The sequence below is a fragment of the Balaenoptera ricei genome, chromosome 5, assembly GCF_028023285.1.
Source record: "Balaenoptera ricei isolate mBalRic1 chromosome 5, mBalRic1.hap2, whole genome shotgun sequence".
Classification (NCBI taxonomy): domain Eukaryota; kingdom Metazoa; phylum Chordata; class Mammalia; order Artiodactyla; family Balaenopteridae; genus Balaenoptera; species Balaenoptera ricei.
This window is the reverse complement of record NC_082643.1, coordinates 104640486-104662661: the sequence shown is the minus strand read 5'-3', so window position 1 is coordinate 104662661 and position 22176 is coordinate 104640486. Positions and strand designations below refer to the sequence as shown.

At 39.6% G+C, this 22176-nt stretch overlaps 1 protein-coding gene across 1 annotated transcript in view; it reads right to left on the bottom strand.

The window, feature by feature from the left end:
- The window catches only part of CLNK (cytokine dependent hematopoietic cell linker), a 116558-nt gene that overhangs the window by 50704 nt on the left and 43678 nt on the right, over positions 1-22176 (bottom strand). Inside the window, exons 5-7 of the mRNA XM_059923844.1 lie at positions 21381-21522; positions 20030-20127; positions 14011-14056 (exon numbers count right to left, since the gene is read on the bottom strand). Coding sequence (XP_059779827.1) covers positions 14011-14056; positions 20030-20127; positions 21381-21522 — 286 coding nt within the window. The remainder of the gene's footprint in view (positions 1-14010; positions 14057-20029; positions 20128-21380; positions 21523-22176) is intronic.

The window sequence follows — 22176 nt, the reverse complement described above, 5'->3', positions numbered from 1 at the left end:
GACAAATACAACACGATCCTTCCCCTCAAGGTGTTTACAGCTGTTCTGTTTACAGGCCAAGTTCCAGGTTCTGGGGACATAATTGGGAAGGTGAGATGCACTGTCCCTGCTGCCATAGGGCTTATAACTAAGAGGGTAGATGTGCACTGAAAACACTATTAAAATCGTGATGATAATTTCAAGAAGAGAAGTGCATGGTATTGAATGGACACACAGGAGACTTAAGTTAGTCTGGGGTGTCAGAAAAAGCTCTTTGAGGAAGCAATGCTCGCTTACCTGTAAATATGGATGTGACCTAATAAATGCTGCTTTATAGGGGGTGGGAGGAGTCAGTGAGACGATGTCTGTATCTGACTGTAGGAGACCTAAAACTCAACTGAGCACTGGCTGAGCCTCCTTTCCTTATTTGTGAGACAACAAGGCTGGATTAAATCTGTGTTTTTTAACTTTGCTATGAAGAGTCCGTTGTGGTCCCCCTGGGGACTCCCAAGGAAACTGCAGGACTGCAGGATGGGGTGGCTGGTTTCTGGTTCATCACCCCATGTCACTGGCGGGGCTCCACCTCCACTCACTTCCCACTGGATCTCCTCTTAAGATTTCTTTTGGGGAAAGGTCCAGCTGGCCAAAAACAGCACAACACAATACATACTGGTCTGGATGATTTTTTTTTTTTTTTTAAAGTAGAGGGAAGGATTTTTAATTTATTTATTTATTTTATTTTTGGCTGTGTTGGGTCTTCGTTTCGTGCGAGGGCTTTCTCTAGGTGCGGCAAGCGGGGGCCACTCTTCATCGCGGTGCGCGGGCCTCTCACTGTTGCGGCCTCTCTTGTTGCGGAGCACAGGCTCCAGACGCGCAGGCTCAGCAGTTGTGACTCACAGGCCTAGTTGCTCCGCGGCATGTGGGACCTTCCCAGACCAGGGCGCGAACCCGTGTCCCCTGCATTGGCAGGCAGATTCTCAACCACTGCGCCACCAGGGAAGCCCCCTGGTCTGGATGATTTTAAGGGTTCTTCCAGATCTAAAAATAACTACTTCATTGAACAAAATTACCATTCTCCCTATTTTGTTTTTGGAAAACACTTTAAAACAGATAGGATAGACTTCTCTGCATGAATTCAAACACTGATGGAAGACATGAATCGTAGATGTTCCAGGCATGGTAAAAACACAGAATATGACCCAGGATATATTTCAACAACTGTGGCCACCTAGTTAATGTTAGATCTTTGGCTATTTCAATGATATTACTAAAAAACTTAGGCCACAAGATGCTTCTGTAAGGCATGAAATTAGAAAACATAAAACTAACTTTGCCTCATTTTATTGTGCATTGGCTTCAGCAGTAGAGCTCCCTGGGGAACTACCTTATGGCTTATGCTGATGACTTTCCCTGTGAAGCTAGATGTCGGCTGTCTAAGACATCTTTTTTCATAGCTACCACTATATCTATTGGGGATCAATTCAATTCACTAGAAAAAAAATTCAATAAAAAGACTGAGCATCTGAAATTCAATAGGAACATTCCATTTATTGCTTCAGAGATATGCATCCCATTTGCTTCAGTGACTGTGAGTTTAGAAAAGGACATCTATCTTGCTTTTATTCATTTACTTATTATTGAGCCCATAGTGTATGTCAGGCATGGATTCATTTTTAATACATTTATTGATGTAGGTTTTGGGGAATATAATGTCAAAAAAAGTTGCTATTCTCATGTAAACTTACATTCCAGTGGTAGGAGATAGAAAAGAAATAAACAAAAGTATATGATGTCAGGTGATGACAGGTGCTACAAAGAAAAATGAAGTAGGGTGAGTGAGAGATGGGGGACGGGGCTACTATTTTTCAGACAGACCCCAGAAGGCCTTTGTGGATAGGTGATGAGAACAGAGGCTCGAAGAAAGTGAGGGAACACACCATATGAATACCTGGGCAAGAGTGTCACTGACAGAGGGAACAGCAAGTGCAAAGGCTCAGAGATGGGACGAGCACAAAGGGGCACTACTGTCCCAGTGGTGGTGGTGGCGGTGGAGGGGTGCCCAGATCACACAGGGTCTTGTAGGCTGTGGTGAGAACTTTGCCTTAACGGTGGAGCATCTTTTCCCTACTCCGTCCGTGAGTCGTATGCCTTCATTATAACATAAGGTTTTCCCTGGCCTCAGTTAGTATCCCCCTCATTTAAAAAATGTGTGTAGGGACTTCCCTGGTGGCGCAGTGGTTAAGAATCCACCTGCCAATGCAGGGGACACTGGTTTGGTCCCTGGTCTAGGAAGATCTCACATGCCATGGAGCAACTAAGCCCATGCGCCACAACTACTGAGCCTGTGCTCTAGAGCCTGTGAGCCACAACTACTGAGCCCATGCACCCTAGGGCCCTCACGCTGCAACAAGAAAAGCCACTGCAATGAGAAGCCTGCACACTGCAATGAAGAGTAGCCCCCGCTTGCAGCAACTAGAGAAAGCCTGCATGCAGCAATGAAGACCCAACATAGCCAAAAAAAAAAAAAAAAATTAGTTAAAAATAATGTGTGTATGCAGGACTACAGCATGGTATAATAATTCCACTCCTTGGTATATACTCAAAGAGAAATGCAAACATACATCCATACAAAAACTTGTACATGAATTTTCATAACAGCAGTATTCATAAAAGTCAAAAGGTAAAAACCACCCAAATGTCCATCAACTGATGAAAGAATAAACAACATGATGAAAGAATAAACAAGTATGTCTATACTATGGAATGTTATTTGTCAGTAAAAAGGAATAAAGTACTGATACATGTTACAACACAGATGAACTTCTAAAACATTATGCTCGATGAAGGAAGTCAAAAGACTACATGTTGTATGATTTCATTTATATTTTAAAAATCTAGAATGGGCAAATCCATAGAGATGGGAAGTATATTAGTGGTTTCTTGGGGAAGGGGAAGGGTTGAGGAGCAACTTCTAATGGATATAAGCTTTCTTTTTCAGTGATAAAATTTTCTAAACTTAGATTGTGGTGATAGTTGCAGAATTCTATGAATATACTAAAGTCATTGAATTGTACATTTTAAATTAGTGAATTTTATAGTATATGAACTGTATCTCAATAAAGATGTTTTAAAACATTTTTAAAATGTGTTTCTGATATTATATGTAATATCAAAAATCCTGAGGGCTTCAGCTATGTCAAATATATCTAACAGCAGTAATTTATGCCATGAGCTTCCCTTATTTATTGCTTAGATAACTGAAATGTTATAGACTAAGAGGTAGAAATGAACTTCAGGGACTCCACAAGGGAGAAAACTAGATCAAACAGGTGAAATAACTTGTCATACTGTCATACAGCTTTGATAATAATTCAGATAAAATGCAACCGTATTTTTTTGCAGGGGTGGGGCTTGTTCAAGAAAGTAATAACAACTCACGTATTTGACATACTGGAAGAGGATGAGATTTGGAGCTGAGTTTCTTGAGTTTGAATCTTGATTCTGCTACTTACTATGGGTAGGGTCATGGCAGGTCCTCAATAAATATTAGTGAAATAAACCAATGGATTGAGGAACGGTTGCGATTTCTCATCTGGAAAAGTGAGACGTGGTTACTCATACTTCATGAGACTTCGTATGTGGAATAAATGAATTGATGAAGTTCACGTGATGGCTTTGAATGCGTCCCCACTGTAACTAGTATTATTGTGTAATGGAAGATTAGAGGGAAAGTGGCAATCGACCCTCCTGAGGAGGTATACAAATACCCCAAATGCTATGAAAAATTCCCTGTCCCATCAGAAGACCCAAAAATTGTTATTCGAGATAGTTCGCATCTTGACATTCAATCAAGCAGTTTTCACTAGGAGGAGGCTGGCATGCTCGCCATCTGTTGGCTGCATGTGTAATTAGCACCATCTGCCGAGACTGTGTCCTTATTTTGCTCTTCAGTCTGCAGCAAGACAGTTTTCGCTTCTGCTGAAAAATGTATTGCTTCTTGGGAGATAATGTAGTGAGCTGAACACAGCATTGCTGTAGAATCTATTACCTCCATAACTTGTTAGGGTGAAGTCATGAACAAGTTCTCAACCTCAGAGGGTTCTGTGAAGTTAAAGTATCGTGAGACCTGCATGTGGCATTTCGGGGTAGGGGTGGGGGGCTGGGAGGGGTACTGGTGCCAGCTTACAGGAGCTGGTTGTTAAATTTTCAAGATTTTGCAATGCAGGTGTTAAACACGGCCATTATTAAAAAATTAATTATGTAAATGTACACTTAAGTTATTTCAAAAACAAAGGTAGCATCTGCTCAAAACTCATGACTTCCTAGTTATTCTACCACATTTATCTATGCTGTTGAAGTTATTTACCTCTATTGTGTCTATGATGGAAATACTAAAAAATGGTATCTCTTCCCAACTCCCTGTTCAATGATCATGTTGGTAGCTTGAAATCTGCTGAAGGGGAAGTATTTACACCATGGAAATTGGTAAATGCTGCAAATTAGGGTTTGATTTTTTGTTTTACCGCTTGTCTAGACTTAAAGAGATGGAGAAAATGTTGACAAAGCAAATTAAATATAAAAGTGTGTTGTGTCTGTACATTGTCCCATTACATTGTAAAAAGAGGAAAATTGAAGAAATATACTTCTGATATTGAAAAACTATCATCTGACTCAGCTAAGAAGCTGTTCATGTAATTACATCAATTGCAGTCATCGTTTGGCTGCAGATACAAGAGTTTGGAAAAAATCAGCGAAAGCACTCTGTGAAAATCAATTGGCTATATAAAATTTATGATAGAGTGTTGTATATTTTACTATTATTTTAAAACTGTGTGCTATATACATCCTTTTATCAGTAAAATTTATAATAGGTCTATATACGCATGTATGTACATACTATTTTTTTGAGATACAATATTTTCTTTAATATGTCTGTGGTGAGCATAATTACTTTTTTAAAATATAAAGACTATTTTTTAGAGCAGTTTTAAGTTTACAACAGAATTGGAAGGAAGGTACAGAGATTTCCAATTTATCACCTGCTCCCACACATGCATAACCTCCTCCATTATCAACATCATTCGCCAAAATGTTACATTTTTTACCAAGGATGAAGCTACATGGATACATCATAATCACCCAAAGACCATAGTTTACCTAAGGGCTCACTCTTGGTGTACATTCTATGGGTTTGGACAAATGTATAATGTACTCATCATTATAATATCATACAGAGTATTTTCACTAAAAATCTTCTGTGCTCTATGTATTTATCTCTCTCCCCAACTCAGACTCTTGGCAATCACTGGACTTTTTACTGCCACCATAGTTTTGCCTTTTCCGGAATGTCACATAGTTGGAATCACATAATATGTAGCCTTTTCAGATTGGCTTTTGTCACTTGGTAATATGCATTTATGTTTCCCCCATGTATTTTTGTGTTTTGATAGCTCATTTCTTTTTAGCATTGAATAGTATTCCACAGTGGAATGTCTGGATTGTACCTACCACAGTTTATTTGTTCATTCACCTACTGAAGGACATCTTGGTTGCTTTCAAGTTTTTGGTAATCATGAATAAAGCTGCTATAAACATCTGTGTGTAGGTTTTTGTGTGGACATAAAATTTCAATTCCTTTGGTAAATACCAAGGAGCGTGATTGCTGGATCACAGGGTAAGAGTATGTTCAGTTTTGTAGGAAACTGCCAATCTGTCTTCCAAAGTGCCTGTACTATTTTGCATTCCCACCAGCAGTGTATGAGAATTCCTGTTGCTCCACATCCTCACCAGCATTTGCTGTTGTCAGTGTTTTGATTTGGGCCATTCTAATAGATGGATGGGGTATCTCATTATTGTTTCAATTTACATTTCCCTGGTGACTTATGATGTGGAGCATGTTTTCATATGCTTATTTGCCACCTGTATGTCTTCTTTGGTGAGGTCTCTGTTAAGGTCTTTGACACATTTTTTTTTTTTTTGCATTGGGCTGTTTGTTTTCTTATTGTTGAGCTTTCAGAGTTCTTTGTATATTTTGGAGAATAGTCTTTTATCAGATGTGTCATTTGCAAATATTTTCTCTCAGTCTGTGGCTTGTCTTTTTATTCTCTTATATTGTCTTTTGCAGAGCAGAAGTTTAAAAACTTTAATCAAGTTCAGCTTATCAATCATAGATCATGTCTTTGGTGTTGTAACTAAAAAGGCATCACCATACCCAAGGTTATCTAGGTTTTCTATGCTATCTTCTGTGAGTTTTATAGTTTTGATTTTTAATTTAGGTCTATGATGCATTTCAAGTTAATTTTTGCAAAGGGTGTAAGATCTGTATCTAGATTTATTTTTTTTGTAGGTGGATATCCAATTGTTTTAGCACCATTTGTGGAGAAGACTACCTCTGCTCCATTGTATTGCCTTTGCTTCTTTATCAAAGGTCAGTTGACTCTATGGGGGTCTATTTCTGGGTTCTCTGTTCTGTTCCACTGATCTATTTTTCTAGTCCTTCATTAATACCACACTGTCTTGATTACTGTAGCTTTATAGTAAGCCTTGAAGTTGAGTAGCATCAGTCCTCCAACTTTGTTCTCATACCTTTTTTTCAGAGATTTGAATATTACACATTTACCACTGCTTGTGATCTGGTTTTAGTGCTACTACTAATGTGCCATGTGACTTAGTACAAGTTGTTTGGCTTCTCTGAGCTTTGGTATCCTCATCTGTGATTTAAATGGTTGGAAAAGAAGATATGTAGGTTCCAAGAATTTGTTTCTTGATAGAAGGGACAATGATGCAGTAGAGTGGTCACAAATGGGATCTTTGAAATCATTCGTGTTGGGTTCTAATCCCCCCTCTATCACTTACTGAGTAATCTTGGGCACATTATTTAAATGTTCTGGGCTTGTTTCCATGTCTGTAAAATGCAGGTAATGAAGTGCAGTTCCTTGGATGGTCAAGCTTAAATAAAATAATACTTGTTTTTCAATTAGCTCCTAGTCAATTTGTGCTAAATATATGCAATACCCTTTTTCTATGAAATATGATCATCACAATCAACACTTTTGGAAACATACCATCAGTGTAATGTTCTGTAATTAGAGACATAGACTCTGAACAAAATTGGATAAAATCTGGCCTCAGTCACAGTATTTATTATGTCTAAAAGTTTTATGACGTATAAAAGTGAACCTTTAGGATTTCACGTCCTGATGATTAATTGCGGAAGCATCCAAAGAAGCAACTTACGATCCAAGTGGCTAGTACATATTTCACAAGGCCTGTTTGAGAAACCGCTCCACGTCTGTGGAAACTTTCAGAAATTAATTCCAGCAGTAAATTGCTGAAACCATTCTTTGGGTTGAGTGGGGAGGGATTAAGTTAGGCAAAGCCAAGGATGTGGGAGGGACCTGCCAGCTTTAACAGTTCCTCAAATAAGGTTGGAAAGTGCAGTTTCTTAGGAACATGTATGTCAACAGCTGCACCTTGTTAGTCACAGATGTGGGATAGAAGCATCTTTCCTAAACAAGCCCAGGAGACATCTTTTCCGCTGACCTGGGTGTCTCAGGAAAGGTGGGCAGGCAGGGTGAAGGGAAGGACTAAGGCTTCAGAGGTGATGACATGGGCAGTGGGGTGGGTGGATTTGTATGTATGAACCATATCCGTGGATTCACAAAATGCTAGAGGCCGTTGTGTTCTACCATATTTCTATAGATGGGATATTAAAGGCCAGTAAGGGAATATTATTTGCCTAAATTTGTAACGGAGCAGGACCCTATGGGATCTTCCTGGGACAGGCCTTCCCCCATATCCTCTGCTTTATCTTCTCTGTGAAGTACATAGATAAGAGTATTTGATGCACATTTCCTGAGTTTTTTTTACAGATGTGAAAACCCTGCACCAAATGAAAGATGTTAACTACTTGATGACCATGAGCACACAGCCCCCAGGCCTCCTGGAGCCTAAGGACTGATAATGTTAACCCCTGTGACACTGCCCTGTTACCTCACCATCAGCCAGTCAGAGAACTGTGCACGAGCTGGTCACATACCCTGCGACCGCCCACCCCCCTCGCCTGGCTTTTAAAAATGCTTTGCTGAAACCCTTCAGGAGCTCGAGGTTTTTTAGAAGATGAGCCACCAGTCTCTTTGCATGGCCCTGCAAGAAACCTTTTTCTGCTCCAAACTCCTATGTTTCAGTTTGTTTTGCCTTACTGTTCATCGGGGACGTGAACTTGCACTAACAAATTCATAGCGCAGACAGAGCCAGAGCCAGAAGCAACCAGGCTTCTTGACTTGCCTCTTGCCGGCCTCCACCTAATGGGAACGCATGGCTGAGGATCACAGGCTCGTCTCTAGTTGGTCCTAGGACAGCCTGCAATGCTTATCTAATACGCTTTTATTAAAATGGGCTAAATTTTAGAGCTACTTTAGTGTTTACCATGCATCCAGTATGTGATCAGCACGGTGCTATGTGTTTGCTGCAAGGAAAACAATGTTTAGTAAACTTTGGTCTTTGTGATTGAGGAGCTTATTTTTATATTCATTGATAACAGATTTATTGTGTATACTCTACACCAAAGTAGATAGAGCATGAGATGGTTTCAGCCTACACAGAGAGGCAGGAAGACATTCCAGTGTAGGGAGAACGGCAGAGGGTAAAAGAGGGAGGAATGAATTCTAAAAACCATTAGTTCAGTTCAGTATCCCTTTGTCAAGTGTCCATCATGTGTCAATAACCGTGCTATAGGATTTGCGTTGGTTATTAACTTTAAGACAGACAGATGTATTACAATGTAGGTGCATTTCCTCCCTTTTAGAGATATGGAAACAAACTTGGAGAGGTTACGTTCCTTGTAGATTTCACATTTGGAAAGCGGTAATGCTGGGATTTGAACGCAGGTCTCCTTGTCCCCAAATCTAACATTCACGCAACCATATTTTAGCTGCTGCTACATCTCAAACATAATGTTTAACTTCCCCTGAGGTCATTGTCTCACGCCTCAGCCCAATGTCCGTTGCTGTGTGAATCCTTCCTAGGATTCACAATTCTTCTGCAGGGGCCGAATTAAGTATGTACGTACTTTTTTGAGTTCTGACAACACTTCGTATAGACCCGACCAGACTGTGGGCTCCACGTGGTCTAAGGTCTTCTGTGACTCAGTGCCCTGGCACAAAGTGATTTTGAATAAAAGCAGCCTTCTCCCCTGGCAGTTATCACACAGTGTTGTAACTGCCTTGTTTTCAATTCTTCTAATTGTGGCTACTTTATATTTCACTATTGAAAAGTGTATTTGCTACTCAAACGCTTTTTCTTTCCTCTGTGTGATGGTGAGACAAAATACTGTCCTGTAGTTCCATTAATGAGTGATTTTACAACATTTATAACATTGGCTTTGAACTGAATATTGTATCAATGCCTCTCTCACTTTTCTTTTCTTTCCTTTTTTCTTTCTTTCTTTTTTTTTTTTTTGCTTCCAAATAAGGGTATGACCTCTATCATCACTTTTGAGCCACTGGCTGTGTCTGAAATAAATTTAAATCTAAAATAGTAGGAGAATAATCTTAAATTTATTTCTTATCATTTCTAGGCCTGGGGCCTAAAGCTTGTTATTTGTTAAGGATATAATCTATAGGATGGCAAATTCCATCATTTTTGGTGATGTTTTGTGTTGCCGTGTTCTGCCACTAGAGGACAGTATCATCCCTCAATTCATGTCTTTTGCACTAAAAATTGCATAGTTTGGATAAGTGGGAAATCAGGGAACAGGGAGAGTTTGCAGAAAAAATTTTAGATACTAGCAAATATAGTAGAACCCTGGAAACATTGCCATAGTTGACAAAACTTGAGTTCTGGTCTAGGCTAGGACTGCTTGCTCTGTGACCTTGAGTGAGCCCCTTCTCTTGCCAGGCTTCTTGGCATAAAATGAGGGGGTAAAACCAGATTAACTCTAAACTCTTTGACATCTAAATTCGACTAAAATCAAACTAGTAGAAAGGTCTTTTGATGGCATTATGTAGAATTCTATCTTGCTTCTTTTCAACCAAGCTCATGTTTCTGGATATACATGTTTAGCCATCTATGCATAATTCCTTCTTCTTCTCGTGGATAGTTTATTGTATTTCATTATAAATTCATTCTTGTATATGATATGCTTTTTACCTCAAAGGAAACTGGTTTAGAGTTTGTGCTTGGTTCACATGGAAGGCAAAGAGAAACTCATTTTAGGCTCATTTATTCTCAGCATTAAGAAGCTAAGCCACACCATTTTTGAATATTACAGCTATCTTCACCTGAAAAGAGACAATTGCTTCTGCATCTGTGGTTAATGCTAATTAATGGTTCATCATAAACAACTTACACTATGTACATACTTTGCCCCCAAATAAACTTTTACCCATTTTTAGGAATGAAAAAAAAAAAAAGAAAAAGCCAAACTTCAGGGAAGATAAGTTCTTGAAATCTGACAGTTTCCAGATAATGTCAGAGTATGATTGCAAGAAAAATAATATGAAATGTACATTAACATAAATCTATAACTGCTCAACTTGATGAAAAATATCACCATAAAATTCTGCCATTACTGAACCACGCAATATGTTTTTCTCTATGACATTTTGTGAGAATGAGTAAATTATCTGAGAATGTGTTTGCATCAAAAATACAGAATTTTATAATAAACACATAAATCATTCAAACATTTTCCAGCAAGATGCCTGATCCAAAAAAATGGGGTATTCATATTACTTTTCCCCTTTTCATCTCCTTTCTCTGTACAGTACCTTAGAGCTCTGGGTGGTAATACAAAACCATCAATTATGGAAGTGCAGGAAAAGAAGACATAAAGAAATAACTCTTATTGAAGAAGTTTTCCATGCAACCTACAAGCTCAACTCCTGTGAGTCTTGCTTTCACTGAGGTCATCTCTGCAGTTATGATTTCAGTTTACATTGGGGTCTACTTTTTAAAAAGTCATATTTTATAGCCATGGTACTTGGATATCAGCCAACAAGCCTTATAAAATTGACAGCACTAACTTAGCTCTGAAAGATGTGTCTTTCAGGTACTTCCGGAGGAATTTCTTTGCTCTTTTTTTATTTTGGGTAATTAATTTCACATAAAAAAAAGCATGATCACCTTTTTGCTTAGGTTACCGGGAAGCTCAGAGAAAAACTAGCAGTTGTAATAGAATGTAGTGGTGTGTGCCCGAGCACCCTGAATTTTACCTTTACCTTAGTCTTACAGTCTATCTAGATACTTCCTATGATTTAAAAAATTTTTCTTCCATTTTACCATGCAAGTTTTTGTTGACTGCTCCAAATATTTGTAAGCTGAGGCAAAGTGTAGATGAATATATGGATGAATAGTTGTGATGTTGGGATTTATAATAAATATATATTTGGTCTTTGTCCCTGTGTCTGGCACAGAGCTCCTAAATCCCTTGGAATTTCATAGTGATGAGAGCTATCAAGGTGTCTTTTGTTATGTTAAGGAGATGACTTTTGGACTCCATCTAATGATGGAGAGTGGCTGTCAGTGGTGCCTAGCCGACGACCACGGGATCAAAGGGTTAGAACTTACAATCCCCTACGTCTACCCACCCCTCCCCCCCCTCCCAGGGAGAGGAGAGTGGCTTGAGATTGAGTTCAATCCACAATGGCCAATGATTTAATCAACCATGCCTACGTAATGAAGCGTCTATAAAACCCCAAAAGTTTGGAGTTTGAGAGATTCAGGAAGCATGGAAGATCCCTGCCCTTTCCCCATACCTCCGCTTATATATCTCTTCCATCTGGCTGTTCCTGAGTTATATCCTTTTACAATAAACTGGTAATTTAATAAGTAAAATGTTTCTCTGAGTTCTGTGAGCCACTCTAACAAATTAATCGAACCTAAGGAGGGCGTGGTTGGAACCTCCAATCTATAGAAACACAGGTGACAATCTGGGCTTGTGACTGGCATCTGAAGTGGTGGTGAGGTACGATCTTGTAGGACTGAGCCCTTAACTTGTGGAATTTGGTGCTGTCTCTGGGTGGATAGTGTGAGAATTGGGTTGAATTGTAGGATACCCAGCTGGTATCCAGAGAATTGCTTGATGGTGTGTGGGTGGAAACTGCCCCCCTGCATATGTTGGAATTGGAATTAGAACCATCCTGATAGTCAACAGACATATTAATATATGTAGAATAGTGGTCAAAGAAGATTCTGCAATCAAAGAAATGAAGGTGCATGTCTATAGTGAACTATTAAAAAAAGAGGGGAATTGTGAAATCCATTTCTTGTCTGCTTTCTCCCCAGGACTCATTTCTCAATAAATTGCCTATAAAGCTTCTATTAGGACCTAGGACATTTATATATCAAATGATTATGATCTGCTCTGGGATGCCTCTGTGCTCTGGTCCTTTTCTCTGTCAAGAGGCATGAAAAAACTTCCTCTGCATAATTCATGTGGTCTTCTAAGGACTAAAATACATCAGTTAATGGAGAAAAGCTCTGAATCAAGTGCTGTGTGCATCGAAGGCATTTCCATGTTTAAGGACTAAAGAGGCACTGATAGGAAATCCCCCCTATTTTGAGGGGTTTAGGAGTGGTCTAGAGGGACGACAGACAGGGATCTGTCAGGCTGTGCAGGATGGAGAGGAGAGATGGAGTAGGGAACAGCTCTTGTTTCCTGCCTCTGCTAATTCAATTGAATTGATGAGTCATAAAAGCCCTGCCCACTTCACATTTCAAGAGGAGGAAAGTAAGACTCAGAAAGGTTAGGTGCCTTACTTAAGGTAATACAGCCAGGGAGTAGTAGAGCCTGGGCTTTATCTCCTCTCATTGCTCCTTCCACCTTGCTTCCCTTTGCTTCCCTTCCCTTTGCTTCCACCATATCTTCCCTTTGCACCTCCAGGTTCACTGTTCACCTTGTCTACCCTGCTCCACCGCACTCTCCATCCTGGGAGACCAACCAGCCCATGCGGGCTACCTTGCCCCGTGGTTTCAGGTTGGGTTCAGCCATTGGGAAGTCCGAACAGGAGATCAGAGGAAGGTTGGAGAGGGAGGCTGGGGCCTGTATTCCCTTGACTCCCACCCTGGGAGGTCCACATGGGCTGGTGGTGTTCCTCAGCCAATGGTCACTGCTCCTCTCAAGGTGGTGAGCTCCTTCTGGTTTTCTGTAGCTGTCCCCTCATCCTTTTGGGCTTAAGGGTGGTGACAGCACCACTGCTGTTGGCCCCAGTTTCTGCATCACCCCTCATTCTTCTCCTACACCTCACACACCTTAGTCAATAGTTCCTTTGTAAATAAACCTCCTTAAATTATCCTAATTTGGGTGTGTGCCATCTGTTTCCTCTTAGGACCCTAACTATTACACTTTCCCATTAAAGAAAATGTGATGTTAATAATATTTTATAGAATATAGCATCAGACACATAAAAGTTGAATTCGATGCTTCAGTTACTGGGAAATGTAAATCATGGGATTGTCATCTTTTCTAACTGAACATTGTAAGAGAATATGGGGACATTGGGGGAAATGATGAGAGAAGCTATAACGTATAAGATCCAATTAAATTTCTTTGGCTGTCCTCCATTTGTGCTTCTAGCACTACTGAAATTGATTATTTCCTTTCAGGTTCTTACCTGTATCTTTATCTCCAAATTGAGTTGCTTTGCCTGAAGCTGTAAAATCTATTTTCATGTTAATTAATCAGCATTTAAAAATTAGATTTCTATCTTGCAATTTTACAGAGGGGTATGCTTAGAGAAATAACTTAGTTATATATCTGATGCAACCCATATGTTTCAAAACAATTTCTTTCCCAAATTGCACAACATGGAATATGACTTTTCACGACCAATTTCTTCATAAATAAGGTAAGGTGATAAAAAGGCATAAGATGTGAGAGACTCTTTCCAAAATTAGTTATTTCATGAAGGTTAATTCAATAGATAACCTTGTTGAAGAAATCTGTGACCACAGACAAAAATGTAAGAGGATCTTGGAAGCAAAGAAAGATACAAATATACTTATATTTCAGACTTTGTGATTTGACTTTACCTTTAACATGTTGGCTTCTGATATCCCTGAAAATGGGTTGTTCCACCTGTAGAAGACAACGTGGCACCATTATTTCTCAAATTGTGACTATACCATCTCATGACCTGCCACTCAGTATATAACTGTAATCTGATGATTCCCAAGGATAAAGGCATAAGTCCCTGGACTCATCATTCTTATAGATCACCCTATGAGTATGGGAGGCGATCAGTCAATATGTGTAAATACGTGTAAATACATGTACCACTGTGCCAGCAGTGAAGGTAGTGGCCTCAGGTGGTAATTTGGCATAAAAATACTTGGTTTGAGATCCAATTGAGATCCAATCCAATCTTATTGCTGTGAAACTTTGGAAAAGCATTTACCATATTATGAGCCTTAGATTTTTCATCTTTTTAATAGGGAAAATATTTAGTCAAAATTCATGTCATTGAATTATTGTGAAGATCAACATACATGATCAAGTCCATGAAAGCGATGGAGCAGGCAGATCAGAGTGTGGCCTCATGTGGATGCCCGTGTTGGGGTTTCACCTCCGTCATGTGCTGTCTATGAGACCATGGCCAGTCATTCAACCTTCTAAGCCTCAGTTTCCTCATCTGTGAAATGGAGGTAACAAAAGAACTGATACCTCACAAGGGTGGCAGGACTACATGAGACAGGCAATGTGCCTAGAACAGGGAATGACACAAATGAAGCTGAATAATTGTTAGCTGTCATTATTGATAGTATTAAAGGTGTTGCTGAACTATTAAGGGCTGGCTGTACAATCATTAGGCATGAGAGTGAAGAAGATGATAGAGACCTCCTAATGATGCCCAATGACTTTGAAAGCCTTTAAGCCTAGATCAGTATTGGGGTCTAGGATGGTTAGTTTTATGTGTCAAATTGACAGGGTCACAGGGTATCCAGATATTTGATTAAACATTATTTCTCGGTGTGTCTGTGAAAGTGATTCCAGATGAGATTAGAATTTGGATCAGTAGACTGAGTAAGGCATATTGCCCTCCCCAATGCCAGTGGGCATCATTCAGTCCATTGAGGGCCTGAATAGAATAAAAAAGCAGGGGAAAGGAGAATTTGATCTCTCCGCCTGACTGTTGACCAGGGACGATGGTCTTCTCCTGCCCTCGATGACTGAGATTTACATCATTGGTTCTCTTGGTGCTCAGGCCTTTGGACTCAGGCTGGAACTTATGTCACTGACTTTCCTGGGTCCCCAGCTTTCAGATGGCAGATTGTGGGACTGAGCCTCCGTAATCACTAATTTATTTATATGTATGTGTGTATGTATATATGTCTATGGCTATATATGTCTATATGTTTCTGTCTTTCTATCGTATCTATCCTATCATCTATCTATCACCTATCTATCTATCTATCTATCTATCTATCTATCTATCTATCTATCATCTATCTATCTATCTACCTATCTATCATCTACTGCCTATGTTTCTAGAGAACCCTGACGAATAGAGAGTCTTAGTGTTACACTTTATTGGTGCCAAGTTGAGTCGGCCAAGGTGGATGGGGAGGAAGGGTCACTGAACGCCCTGTTACCTCATGTCTTAATGTTCTACGTCCACCTCTTCCTCTGTGGAACATTGAAACACCTTATTTATGCTTGGAAAGTGGTGGCTCTTCTGCTGACCAAGTTAGTCAAGACTTGAATGTGGTTTGGGTTTGCTGTTGTTATGGCTTCCTTCATCACACCATCAACTTCCAACTCCTCCAGGGTATGGAGCCTGGTGTGCTGGGTTTTTATTTTATTTTATTTTATTTTATTTTTTTATAGTAGCTTTTTTTTTAACATCTTTATTGGAGTTTTGCAAAGTTCTTGTTGCATCCTCAGCTTTCAGCCTTCCCTGTGCACCTGCCCTGCAGAGCGGGTCTCTCCCAATGCTCTTGCCCACCTGCCATTGCTAGCCTGGAGCAGGAGAGGTTCTCCATTGTCTCTGTCTCAGCTGGGCCGTGCGTGATTAGGGTATTAGGGATGGGGCTTCCTTAGTGTTTCTGTTCTTTTCCCCTTTGGTGGCCAATGTCCATTTTCCCTTTTGAACATTTGGATCCATTTGGATCTTTCACATGAGAGAGTTTCTTTGCATTGCATCTTCCCCAGAGGGAGGTACCCTCTGATGATATTAGCATAGGATCCCGGGCCTAGAAATATTTCCTGCCCCTCCCCCAGGGCTACTCCCATTTTTCTATCAAATAAATATTTACTAGTGCCTACTTTATACCTGTATCAATGCTGGATTATGAGGGAACAAAGAGGAATAAAAACTTGGATGCTGAAGGAAGACTCAGACATGCATGCAGTTCTGAGTTTACAACATATTATAACACAGGTTTAATTATAACAGAAGTTTCTCAGCCTCAGCATCCTTGAGAGTTGGGGCCGGCTAATCCTCTGCTGTGAGGGCTGCCCCGTGCTTTTGCACTATACTGAACGGCACCCCCGCCCTCCACCCAGTACGTGTCAGTAGCACTCCCCAAGTCTTGACAACCAAAAGTGTCTCCAGGCATTGTAAATGACCACTAGGGGTCAAAATGGTCTCGGATCAGAACTACCCATTACAGTGCAATGTGTTACTGATGTCAAAGGCTGCTTTTTTGCATTGCTTCCTCCAGAAGGCTTCTTAAAAGCCTCTGGCTGGACCAAGTGATGCAGCTCCCTGCTCTTTGCACCTTGTGTCACTTCTGTCTTAACACTTTGTATTACATCAAAACTGCCTGTTTGGGCCAATGCCTTCTCCATTAGACTGTGGGCATTGGCTCATGTTTTTTTATCCCCATTGTTGAGCATAGCGCTTCGTACACAGCAAGCGCTCAATAAATGAAAAGATGGACAGTGGTCTAGTGATTTAAGACAGTTGTAACCAGTCTAAGGCGTCATCGTAAGAACTGGCCCCTGTAAGGATCGTTGAAGATCCATTTCACAGATAGTTTAATCTCAACATAAATGTGCAAAACGAATTAGAATTAACTCCTGAGAATAAGGTTATAATAAAAAGAATCTGCTTACCATAAAAACTTGATTATTCAAACATTGATTATAAAAGCAAAATTCCTTTTTTATCTGAATCGAGACCAAGTCCTTATTTAATTAATTTATAAGACAACTTCCCTCCTGGCCAAAATTGTGCTCAAGTCTCCCATATCCTTTTTCTCACAAGATTTCACTTGACTTAATATGTTGAGATTATAGTTCCACTTGCAAAGTGACCTAACTAAAAGAAGAAATGTACAACAGAAAGCTACAAAGATAATATGAAAGGATATAAAGTAATAAAAATGGAGACAAATTCTGGCATAGTTGTTTTAAAAAAAATCAAATAAGAATTATTATTTTTTAAAAAAGCATTCTTCTCATGAAGTTTTACTTACATGGAAAGGGGGATTATCAGTGATTTTTAGGGAAAGAAAAGCTTAACTTTTTAGGTCAGAATTTTCTACTCTATAACCAGACAAGAACTTGTGTCTTTAGCCTCTGGCCCAATGACTCTAAAATTCCTATTGTTCCCTGAATATGCTTCATGCTTTAGTGATGAGAGCCCTGAAATGTCCTCCTCCCTGTCAAACAGCCCCCTGTGGGGCTGCCCCAGTTTCACATCTTGGGAATAGTAGCAAATATTCACGTGACAACTTTGAGGAACAGACTGGAAAATGGTTCCATGTGAATAGAAATCGAACTGGGAAAGAAGACTGTGTCCCTTTTCCTATTAATATTTCAAGCTATTCATATTTCAAGGTTCAGATCAAATGACTGAGAGTTTGTTCATTTCTATCCAATTAGCCCATATCTGTTGAAAACTTCTTACATAAAGGCACTGTGCTGGGTACTGGGGCTAAAATGGTCCCTGTCCTCATGGAGGTGTCATTAGTAACGGATTGCTTTGTGCCAGGCACTGTGTTTTGTATGTATTATCATAAAGCTATGAGATTTTATAGCTAAGACAGTAAAGGCTCAGAGAAGGTAAGTATTGGAGCCGTTAAAATAGGGATTATAACGTTTGTCTTGCAAGGTCATTTTAAGGATTAAATGTCATTCATTCATTCATTTATTGCCATCTATCCTCCGAAAGACCTTCCCTGACTGCACTGCTTTCATTATTTTTTCAAAGCACTCATCACTTGACATATTGTCATTGTATCTATTATTTATCTATTTATTTATCACAGGCTTCCTCCCACTAGATGTAAGTTTCATGAGAGCAGGGCCTTGGTGGTTTACTGATGCCTATAATTTTGCCTGGTCCATGGCAGGTACCCAACAGATATGTCTTGAGTGAATTTGTTGAGTGAATGATTCAGGTGTTTAGCTTGGTGTCTGTGTAAAGAGGAAGTGTTCAGTATTTTATCCCTCATCTTGCTCTCCCAATCTCTCCTGGCTGTGTTCTGTGTAAATGACATTATTTGGTAAAATTTGTAGTTTCCTTTTCTTGTCAATATTTAACAGAAACCCTCAAGTTAAATAGGTAAACTATTTGAACAGATAATGCACAAGGAAGATGTGTTATAAATATTCAAAAGCATGTTCAAACTCACCAATAAATGTGCTACAGATTTAAAAAAAGAACAGTGAAATCTCTTTTTTGTTTTTTTAAATTATGATTAAAAATGTAATATCCAGTTTTGGTGAGAAGTCTATGAGGTGGAAATTCCAACATAGGGCTTCCGGGAGGGTAAATTGAAATGATTTTTCAGGAAGAAATTTTACAATATGTACTAAAAGCATTAAAATGTTTTCACTCAATGGTTAAGTAAAATAATTAAAAATCTTATAGTGGGGAGTGATGTATCTGTAAAGATTATGCTTATTAATACTTGTTTTGTCACATGGGAGATTGTTTTATGACTGAAAGTTAATGTGAAAAGGAAAGAAAACTGGTATATACTATACAATAAGGACTCCCTTGCATGAAACATATCAGCATAGAAAACATTGACATGAAATGTACCCAAAATGTTATGACTGATAGCCCTGCAACCCCAGGGATGATTAATTTGTATTTTATGCATTTCTGCATTAAGAAAATTAAACATTAGCAAAAGTGTTATTACAAATAAAATTCTATATGTGTTTAGAGCATTTACATTTACAAGATATTTTCATAAGATTATCTTTTGTGGTCTCAACAGCTTTTTGAAGTAAGCATGGCAGAGATTTTTATTCTTATTTTTTAGATGGGTTTACAAAGAGGCTCAGAGAGGTTGTTTGACTTACTGTTGTCCCTTGGTATCTGTAGGGGATTGGTTTCAGGAACCCCCATGAATATAAAAATCTGTGGATGCTCAAGTCCTTTATATGAAATAGCATAGTATTTGGAAATAACCTACGCACATACCCCTGTATACAGTTGACCCATGAACAACATGAGTTTGAACTGTGTGGGTCCACTTATACTTCGATTTTTTTCACTAAGTACATACTATGGTACTACTCAATCCTTGGTTGGTTGAATCATCTCTAGGTTACTTATAATACCGAATACAATGTAAATGCTATGTTAATAGCTGTAAATACAATGTATATACTATGTAAATAGTTGCTGGCATGTGGCAAATTCAAGTTTTCCTTTTTGGAACTTTGTGGAATTTTTTTTTTTTAATCCTTGGTTGAATCTGCAGATGGGGAACTGGCAGATATGGAAGGCTGACTGTACTTATTACCACATAATTAGCAGTTGGAATCTTTGGGCCTAAAATCTGGGCAAAATGATGTTATTATCAAAAAGCTTTGAGTTTAAATTCTGCTTCCGGAGAACAGGATGAGCATTGGATGAGATGCAAGGGAAAGCCTGATGCCTGGCTCACAGCAAATCTTCAACAGATGTTCTTCTCCCTTCTAAACTTATTCTACAGGACCATGATCCCGCCAGTCTAATCCCCTGCACCTCACTGAGCTTGACCTGCTCATCACCTAACAAGATGCCTTGGGAATGAGAGATGGGGAAGCTCTTGGCTGCTAGGATGTGCCCTCCATATGTTTGGTTCTTATGGTCAAGGCTTTACTCACTTTGTCCAGCCTCATCCGGGTTTGCCTGTCTGTGGGGATAGAGGTCTTGGCATCTAAGGAAAGGGGCGTGTCCATCACACCCTTGAAATAACGTGTATCTGTGAGAAGAGAAAAAATTTAAGGTCATACTTTACATGGCTCAGCATATTATAATTTATAAACTATTTGCCTATCTACAAACTCACTGAGTCATCACAATATAGGTATGAGGCAAGTAATTCTACTTCCACTTAACGGATGAAGAGACTGAGCTTCAAAGAGGAGAAGTCACTCCTCTTGGTCCATACACGTAAATGTCAAAGTCTGGACCTGAACATTCTTCATTCTCTTATCCACTTGGAGAATTCTACTCATCTGTCAAGCCTTGGGCTGTGTCATGCCCTTCAAAAATCTTCCTAGACACCTGCACACCACCCCTGGCGCTCTTTTCCATGTCATATACTTAACATATGCTTAATTATATACTTAACATAATTATATACATTATCTACTTAACTTATTCTGTCATACTTATCTGTTTATCTATCTTTCTGCCATTAGATTGTGATCTTCCTGAGAACATGGATTATGCTTTATCTTTATGTCACTTGATCAATCTTAACGTGATAACTGGCACACTGTAGATACTCAGTAAATGCTTGCTGAGTAAATGAAGAAAGGAATATCATTATTATTTACAAGGTGATTCTCCCCAGTAGATTCATTTCAGTAGATCAGGTTCTCAGAAATCACAAATGCTTTCTCTTTTCCCTTACAGCAGTGTGCTTTACCTAAGGTTCAGAGAACTTGCTGGAGCTGCCCAAAGCACACCACTTAGAAAGAGGCAAAGGTGGATTTGTAATAAGGTCTTCTTTCTCTTAAAAAGCTTGGCTTTGCAGCCATGCCCTAGTGCCACTCATATGCTGGTTACTGGCAAAACATATCAACCATATTAAAAAGTCTTCCCTTTTACTGTAATCTCCTCTATGCAAACTTTGTCTTAACACGGATGCTGCCCACATTCCTGCTGGTCAATCTTCTGTCGTGCTCATCAGGACTTAAGATGAGCATCATGATAATAATAACCAATAGTCATAGAGCCTAGACTCTGTGTTAAGTTCTCTGGTGAGAACTCAGCATGCATCATACATATGATCTTCAAAAAACACTCTGGGGGTAAGTTCTGTTATTATGAAGCCTGTTTTCTGATAGACAAAATGATTTTTAGATGCTTGCTCAAGGTCACACAGCTAATAAGACATAGAAGCATGATTTTAAACTAGAGCTGTTTAATTCAGAACCTGCAGCTTTAGTTGCTATGCATTATTGCAGCATGGACATGCATTTTCAGATTTCAGCCCCAAAATGTTACCCGCATATTCAGATTCCTTTATAGGCCTGGCTGGTAAAATTTTCACTGATTGCTGTGCTTCTACCATATGAAGCTCAGGGTCTTCATAGTCCTCATCTGTGTGGTCTTTTGCTCCATCGAGGACTGCTGCTAATTTCCTTCCCTAAGGAGGGAACATTTGAGTGAGTCAAGGAAAGGTACAATAATGACAAAGATTATAGACTACCATGCTAGCTAGGGGAGTAATATCGATTCTCTTAGCTTGGAGTTAAAGATTTAAGAGTCTGGGGTCTGAGGCAGTTAAATTCTTGTAGTAGGCAGAATTCTAACGATATCCCTAGAATGACATCAGCATTATGGTGGTGTGAGACACTCCCTTTGTCTCTCCCCTTCAATCTACAACTAGTAAAACATCCATAACTCAACAAAGGTTCCTCTGCCCAAGACACCAGGACTCTAGAGAGATCCTCATGTTTGTACATCTGAAGGTAGGTAGATCGGAATACATAGAGAGGGTAGAATCAGGGGAACAGTAGAGGTGGTCCCCATAATCCTGACCCCCAGAAAACCTGGTGGCAGCAGCAGAGGTGGTACACGACTCTTATTTCCTGGCTACAGTGGTGCCCATGGCCACAAGGAACTGGGCAGTAGCAGCAGCAGGACCTGCAAACACCAGGTGTGCCTGTGATTCTGGCACCCCCTGCCTGTGGCTCCCCATCCCTTGCTACAGTAGCATTGCCGATAACCCAAGCAACACTGGACATGAAGATGCCAGTAGCAGCAGTGACATTGACATCAGCAAGGCACCAGTGATCCC